The sequence below is a fragment of the Triticum aestivum genome, chromosome 1B, assembly GCF_018294505.1.
Source record: "Triticum aestivum cultivar Chinese Spring chromosome 1B, IWGSC CS RefSeq v2.1, whole genome shotgun sequence".
In the NCBI taxonomy this organism is placed as follows: Eukaryota; Viridiplantae; Streptophyta; class Magnoliopsida; order Poales; family Poaceae; genus Triticum; species Triticum aestivum.
The window spans coordinates 30356491-30364923 of record NC_057795.1 but is presented as its reverse complement, the minus strand read 5'-3'; the positions used below and the strand labels follow the sequence as shown (position 1 = coordinate 30364923).

General features: G+C 43.6%; 1 protein-coding gene and 1 long non-coding RNA gene across 2 annotated transcripts; both read right to left on the bottom strand.

The window, feature by feature from the left end:
* Positions 1-1125: 1125 nt before the first annotated feature.
* LOC123105234 (uncharacterized) lies at positions 1126-2200 on the bottom strand. The gene is made up of 2 exons (XM_044527263.1): positions 1959-2200; positions 1126-1660 (listed from the first exon to the last, which is right to left on the bottom strand). Exon 2 carries the CDS (start codon positions 1652-1654, stop codon positions 1142-1144), a length of 513 nt encoding a protein of 170 aa, XP_044383198.1. The 5' UTR covers positions 1655-1660; positions 1959-2200; the 3' UTR covers positions 1126-1141.
* A 2148-nt stretch (positions 2201-4348) lies between these two features.
* LOC123085591 (uncharacterized) lies at positions 4349-8433 on the bottom strand. Its single transcript, XR_006439834.1, has 3 exons — positions 8189-8433; positions 7846-8020; positions 4349-7290 (listed from the first exon to the last, which is right to left on the bottom strand). It is a non-coding gene; the product is annotated as an uncharacterized lncRNA (long non-coding RNA).

The window sequence follows — 8433 nt, the reverse complement described above, 5'->3', positions numbered from 1 at the left end:
AATTATACATGTATTGTGTATGCTAACATTTCTAGCAGAGAAGTCATCGATTCATTTATCCAGAATCACTGGTTCATGTCATGTACCACTTCTTTCAGGGTATGTTGTGGTTTATTTCTTTTCCTTTTGTATACATAAATAATTATTTGCTTGAGCTACAATTTTAGATGGTCAGTACTTATAATCCACCTTGTGCAAGAAAAGTTATTGAAAGAAAGGTAGCATACTATTTCCTAACGAATAGTGATAATCAGTTATGATAGATGAGACACATTTCTAATTTAAGTACATGAGTAGTTACATTAGCAATCTAAATTTATCGTTGACTCGAAAATAAAATAGTGGTGATCATAGCAACGCAATATAAGCTTCACTCTGAACTGCTGATAGATGTACCTACTAGCTAGGCCAAATGGAGTCAAAATCTCTACAAGTCCGCGGACTTTTCTGAAGATGAATTGATGGTCACTGTCTATCTCTGCCTCTTTTGTCACCAGATTCAGTGTTCATCCCTTATTTATAATAAGGAAGCATCTAATTTCATGGTTGGGTGTATCGTGTCAGTAAGCACATGCGAAATGCGAAAAACGATAGAGAAATTGAACTGAAAAAATCTTATAACAGAAATCAATTAACTCCATTTGAACTAAAACTGAATACACACAAGTTCCAGTCGGCTTCCGTGGAATAGCAGCAGATCTAACCATGATTAGCCAGAATAGTTCCACTTACCAGTAGCACACTATGTTCACTAGGTTGGCCCATGCATGGGAGCACCACGACTCAGGCCAATGGTTTAGCAGACAAAAATGTTTGTTGGCTTAGCAAGTGAAAAATTATTTATGATGTTCTTGTGCTACATAGTTAGTAGACAGAAATATCTAATGAGATATTGATTCAGTAAATTGAAATTTGCTACGTCTTGGTTTTTCACCGGTCTTCCTTAGCTTTCCGAAAAAAAAAATAAAAAAAAAATTCCGCGAAAAAACGTGTTTTCTTCTCTTTTTTTCCCCTTTCGCGAGAGTCGCGGTTTTGTTTTCGCTAGAGGCATGGTTGTGCTGGCCCCTGGTCGTCCCCCCTGGATCCAAGGAGATAAGGAGTTGCCCGTAGCAACGCAAAGAGTACAAAATCATAATCTATATTAATTTAGCTTCCTGTTCTGCCCATCTTGCTTTTTCATGACGCCCGGGCGGTACCTCCTCCGTCCTGCTCCAGCTCCAGCAGAGGTGGTGGGTTCAACATGTTTAAATCTGGGATCGTCTTGGTCAACCTCAAGCTCGTAGGTGACTCTGCCCTTGGTTTTTAACTGCTCCCTATAGTCTCTCTGCTCTTCAAGCATCCGCTCCTTGGTGAGCTCCTTGAACATGGCCAAGTTGGCCAGCATGATGCCCCAGTTGGCAGCCAGTTCTGGGTCTCTCCTGACCCAGAGGTCGTCCACCTCCGTATCGATGGGTTTTTCCTTGTACGAGAGCACACGTTTCACATCGCTATCTGGCACCTGAATCAACACCTTCTTCTTCTGCTTCTTCTTCTTGTTGGTGAGCGCCTCCGTCGTCGACCCTGCAGGGTTTTCGGCCGACTCGCCGGGTGCGTCTTCCTCAACCTTGGGATCAACCAGCTCCGCCTTGCCCTCGGAGGAACTCGAGCTCGCCATTGGGACCTGCACGGGCGGATCGCTATCTCGGTTATTACTTTGGATCTGATGAAAATCAGGCGACCCTCGACGCATCTTTATATGCACGCGCGAGCAGAGTCCTTGCCGGACCCCTCAGATAGTATACGTGTGCTGCACGATCCGACTCGACCCCCCGCCGGAATCGGCAGAAGAGCGCGTCCGGGTCGATTCTGGATCGACAGATCCAAAGCTGCCCCGCTTAGGATTTGGATCGGGCGCATCGATCCGACGCAGAAACCAATTCGAGCATAAAACGGATCATCTAACAAGGGAAGCCACGTACCGAGTACACAAAGACGCCGCCGACTCAGGGAGATCTGGTTGGCTCCTCGCTTCCAAGGGCACAGACAAGGGGGGAAGAGCAACTGCTTGATACTGACTGGGGGAGGCAAAAATATCGTCGCCAGCGGCCTTAGTTAGGGTTACACGAGTGACCTTGTTTTATAATAGGGAAACGTTTCACGACGGGGCACCGGCCGAAGCTTCGGCCGGTCGCGTCCACGCGCGAACATACCGAGCGACTCACCTAGCGACACGTAGGATGGGGGGGGGGCGCCCACGTGCGTCTTCTCCCTCATGTTTCTCTTCTTCCCGTCGCTCGTCGCTCTCTCTCCCCGCTGCCATGGCCAAGCTTCGCCGGCCGGAGACCTCCCAAGGCGCCACCGCCATGGGAATCAGCCGATCCGGCTGCCCTCGGCCAGATCTGCTCGGATCCGCGCAACCGGAGCTCTGCCTGCCCTCGTCGGACCCGACCACATCTGAGTTGCAACCCACCACGCGCGGAGCTACAACCGTTGAACCTTTTTCCTCCCGGAACAGCACCGCAGCGACGATGGCCATGGGCAGGCGTGGGAGCTCGGCGGAACAGCAGCAAGTAGCTGCGAAAATGGTTGTAGCAAATTCCAACGCCGTTTGTAGCAAAACCAACTATGGTTGCAGCAAAACGACATCATCACCATCGCGGGATTCACAGCTAAGACAATTAGTTTGAAGCTTTTTTCAATGCCGGTTGTAGCTTTTGTAACCGCCGGTTGTAGCTTTTCGTTTGTCGTCCATAGCTTACGGCTCCACGGTTTGAAGCTTTTTTCGTCGTCGGATGAAGCTTTTTTCGTCGCCGGTTGTAGCTTTTCTTTGGTTGTTCATAGTTTTCCGTCGTACGAGTTGAAACTTTTTTCATAGCCGGTTGAAGCTTTTTTCATCGCTGGTTGTAGCTTTTCTTTGGTCGTTCATAGTTTTCCGTCGTACAAGTTGAAACTTTTTACATAGCTGGTTGAAACTTTTTTCGTCAGCGATTGTAGCTTTTTCCATCGTCGGTTGCAGCACTGGGCATCTCCCCTGGCGCTCGAATTTTTTGTTGCAACTGGGATATGAGCGCGCGGCAAGCACACCGGTGAGCATGCCGGTGAGCTCCGGTCGTTGCCACCGGAGCTGCAACGGTGGCCATGGAAGCTACAACCGCAGGGGCAGGCTGTTGCATGGGGCAAAGCCGGTGACGAGGATGGCCACCAAGGACTGGGACCGGCGACCAAGGCGGCCGGGAAAGACGGCCGGCGACCAGGGACGAGGAGGGCAGGCGAGGGAGGGGCAGCAACGAGGGGGGACGCGTGCGGCCGGCGAGACGGGGTTCACGAGAGGAAGACGACGCTCATTACGCGCTCGCGAGAGGAAGACGATGACCTGGTTGGATAAGGATCCAACGGCTCGGGACGAGCTGATCTGATGGCTAGGGTGCGACCGGCCGAAACGTTCGGCCGGCGCACCGGCGCCTAGCATCGCCCTTTATAATAAAGGAGACAATGAAGGAAACACGGGCCTTCAGAATCGGTCCAAAGTGTCGTCATTCTTGCAGCCCAACAGAACTCAATTGTCACACTCTTTTTTTTTAAAAAAACTGGAAAATCTTGCTTTTTTTTACCTAACAAACCGAGTTCAATTGTCACCATTTTTTGGATATCTGCATTTTTTTATCATTTATTCATAATTTATCTACCCAATAATCAAGTCATTTTCGTGCGCCGGTGACAAGTGCTTGCTGGTCGAGCAAGGTGGGCTTTTTGCCCCAAGGACACACTGGCGCATCGCCCGCCCATGATTCTGCACTACTTGAGTTTGAGTGTGGTGACGAGCTAGTCGCGCAGGCCAGGCCTCGAAATCACGAGCTCCTCCTCAACTTCCACTGGAACACATCCCAGTCGTCTTGTTTTTACACCATAGGTCGTCGGGTCCCAGTTTGGAGTAAGAGACCATAGTGAGCTCACCACCATCTACTATAATGATCCATATAGTAATATAAGGAATGATTTGAATCAATGTGATTTCTGTGCTAAGTCTCTGGATCAATTGCTAGCACGCACATTATACCAAGATATTCACATATCATAAGTATAACAACACAGATCCGGTCTTTATTACTACAACTGACGACCTGTTGTGCCCTTGGCACAAATAACAACTGCAACAAAGAAATGCAACCAAAGGATAGGTTGGCGATTGGGGATTGGGATGCCATCACACACACTTCCAAAATCTGTGTGTGATCGATAGAGGGGGCAATCGCACACACAGTTAGAACACAGAAAACTATGTCAACAAGTAGGGTCCGTCACACACAATTAGAATTGAAAATTGTGTGCTCGGATAGGTTGGCGATTGGGGATGCCATCGCACACACTTCCAGAACCGTGTGTGATTGGGGATCTAAACATGTTTAACCAAGCCTAAAATTAGTGCTATATTACTAGAATTATTACAACAAAATTACAAGCAAACATAGCACATAATGTAATTCACATTCAAAACACATCATGTGATTGTTTCCAACATGCATCTAACATGACATGTTTCAACTTTCAAGTTCATCACACAACATATGCAAGTACAAATGTACTTCTCCACGTCACACAACAATCAACACACACAGCTAGCAATCACATATTATCTTGCACCATCTACAGAAGCTTCAGCTGGCCCTCTAAATAAACGGAGACCAGACTCTATTAGTCGACAGTACCCTTGCTCAGGAGCAATTAATTTTTTCTGATAGCCATCATCTTGTCCTGCGAAACAATTCGTTCAACATTTTGCAAAGAGAGGTAACGGTCAAATGTAAGCTCCCGCAGAGCAGCAGGGAGTTAGTTATCCAAAACCCCGTCAGAAGACTTAGAGGAGCGGCAATGGAAAATTTGTGCGGCTGTTTCCTGGAGAAGAAGAGGTATGGCCAGGGTTCCATCCATTCATGAGGTTTTATCAAGCTTCACTCTGTTTATTTATGGTTGAACTTCTGGTCGAAGAATACTGCACGGAAGTTGCCGATTTGGAGCTCAGCTTGAGCAGCTCTTGATTTCTTGCTTGTTGCTTGATGTGGGATCTGAGTATGCCTTTTTTTTGTCATAAATTTTTCACCTATCCAAGCAGCTCAATTTTGCAATAGTTAGAACAACGAACAAATTTATATCATTCTTGTGGTGAACTGATCAACCTAAAGAAAGATCAGCACAGCATGCACTCACAGAAGGTGCACTGTAGTCTTTCAGTGATTATCAGATGCAATGTACATGTTTGTTTTTAAACTGGTATAAGTAATCCCGAAAGTCAACTGAATATATATCGAAGAAGTGCAGCATCACATACCAAAGCTGAAACACGAGAGCATATATTGAATTGGTAAAATTCAGAGTAAACTGAACGCAGATCAATAGCTTTCCCTTTTTTTTGGGTGAAGATCAAACTCTAAATTATAAATCCTTCCCAACATCAGTGGGTTACTTTCAGTTGACATCTCAGAAGGCACCTTTTCGGTTTTATACATAACTACATATTTGATATTCTCTTATCAATTTCAGATTTCCCTTGATTGTGGGCACCTCTCCTCCTCGACACTCAACAGGAGCCAAGGTGAGCCGCTGTTGATTCCTCTGCACATAAGGTTTTGCATTTGCTATTTTTGAATTTCATTACTGGGCAGCCAGTGCATGACTCGCAAGATCTTGAACAAAAGATTGTTTGCATGTTGCTACTGACCATTGTGTGCGGCAATGAGGTGTGCAAGCAATTAATCGGCAGGTGACTAGATTGGATGATTTTTATCGCTATTGCCTATGAGAAGTTACTGTGTTCACTACGCTCTAACTAGCAATTATACATGTATTGTGTATGCTAACATTTCTAGCAGAGAAGTCATCGATTCATTTATCCAGAATCACTGGTTCATGTCATGTACCACTTCTTTCAGGGTATGTTGTGGTTTATTTCTTTTCCTTTTGTATACATAAATAATTATTTGCTTGAGCTACAATTTTAGATGGTCAGTACTTATAATCCACCTTGTGCAAGAGAAGTTATTGAAAGAAAGGTTGCATACTATTTCCTAACGAATAGTGCTAATCAGTTATGATAGATGAGAACATTTCTAATTTAAGTACATGAGTAGTTACATTAGCAATCTAAATTTATCGTTGACTCGAAAATAAAATAGTGGTGATCATAGCAACGCAATATAAGCTTCACTCTGAACTGCTGATAGATGTACCTACTAGCTAGGCCAAAGGGAGTCAAAATCTCTACAAGTCCGCGGACTTTTCTGAAGATGAATTGATGGTCACTGTCTATCTCTGCCTCTTTTGTCACCAGATTCAGTGTCCATCCCTTATTTATAATAAGGAAGCATCTAATTTCATGGTTGGGTGTATCGTGTCAGTAAGCACATGCGAAATGCGATAAACGATAGAGAAATTGAACTAAAAATCTTATAACAGAAATCAACTAACTCCATTTGAACTAAAACTGAATACACATAACTTCCAGTCGGGTTCCGTGGAATAGCAGCAGATCTAACCATGATTAGCCAGAATAATTCCACTTACCAGTAGCAAACTATGTTCACTAGGTTGGCCCATGCATGGGAGCACCACCACTCAGGCCAATGGTTTAGCAGACACAAATGTTTGTTGGCTTAGCAAGTGAAAATTTATTTATGATGTTCTTGTGCTACATAGTTAGTAGACAGAAATATCTAATGAGATATTGATTCAGTAAATTGAAATTTGCTTTAGGCTATGGTTAGGTTATGCTCTTAAGAGATACTTTTTTCCCACTATCTTTGCACAGTTTTCTTCAATGACCTACTAAAGATTACCTCGAGTGTGAAGTTACTGAGCATGGCCCTGTGTTCCTATTTTGGAGCTCTATGCTACTACTGAGTTTTACAATTGAGTTTTCTTTTCGTAGCTTTGTACTATTATTTTGGAGTAAAACTTTAGTTACATGGGTACTAAGTGTTTTAACAGCATTTGCTCACATTATAGTTTTTGTAAAATCTGCTTGCGTTCAATCTATGTATTGTAGTATAGTACAACTTCTAAATCGTTTGCTGAGACATGGAGCCACAACTGAGAAGCCTCCTATTACATAATGGAGTCAATTATAGTGTTGATACATAGACACATCCAAATCTGATAGTTTCTGGATCCGACATTAGGGCCAAGGCAATTTGATGGGTATCTATCTGAACTGGAGAGTTGGAGAATAGAGCATCTAAGTTCAAATTTCTTGCCTGTTCAGTTGGGGCATGACGATAGGCGACAAAGATACTTCGACTGGAGCTCGATCTACTTACTCTGAGAACATTAAGACTTGTATGGGATCAGGGGCAGAGCAGGAGAAAAATAAGCCCTATGCACATCTGTAAGATGCACACAAAAATATCCAATAAAAAAGGTACTACTAACTAGCAACCTGTTCTGCAACTCTTGGAAGTCTGATATGAAAGTCTTTGGTAACTTACGAAATAGTTTTTTTGGTTCAAATTATCAAGTAAAAAGAGTAAAAAGCAAGTTCTGGTGCTCTCGATATTGACTGTACTTAGGTAAAGTCATCTTTTCATCTGTGTCTATTTTTCACTGAATATTGTATAATAAGTTCAATGCGGCAAAATTCACTAACTGCAAACTGAGCCTAGATAAATAACACACATGATAGATTGAATGATTGTTGGTGATTCATCCAAATTAAAACCTTAACAAGATTAACATCAGCTTGGCATTTAGCAAAGAGAAAAAACAAACATACTGATGAACTGAATTCTCTACTTCTCACAAGACCCACAAGAATAGAATTGAGATAGATTTAGGGGTGACCGGATGAGGAGGGGAGGAGATGGGAGAAGTATTTACCACTAAGTGAGAAATTACAAAATCAAGATGACTTCACATCATATTGAGGTAGGATGTAGGCAGGTGGCTGATCTGGTCCGACGGCTTTGTGCTTGGCGCCTGTGCGGGGGTTGAACATCAAACTGAACAAGACCTGCGTCCGCTCGAGGAAGCACACGCATTGATCGATGGACTCCTGTCAATTCAATCCATCTAGCATTTATACATGACCAGTTGTGCACAAATAAAATAGACTTGCTGCATCATGGAGTATATCATAAAAAAAGTATGAGATTTTGAGAATTATGGCAGCAGATAAGACAGGACAGAAAAACGAGTTAGTAAGCTGCATAAACTTATATACCTATGATCAAATCAACTGACAAAACACTGTACTATGAGTGCTCTGAAGGAGAGTGCCAATGGATATTCTTGAGCTTGTACTTCATCCCATCGATCTGCACCGTCCCAGCAGCATCTTTGGCAGTTGCATCAATCGATTATACAGAACAAGAACACAGTGGATCCAATTAGATAAAACTGTATACATGCAGTAAGAGGAATTTCTCTGTGTATAAACTTAAAAAAAACTAAATAAAAAGTGTTATG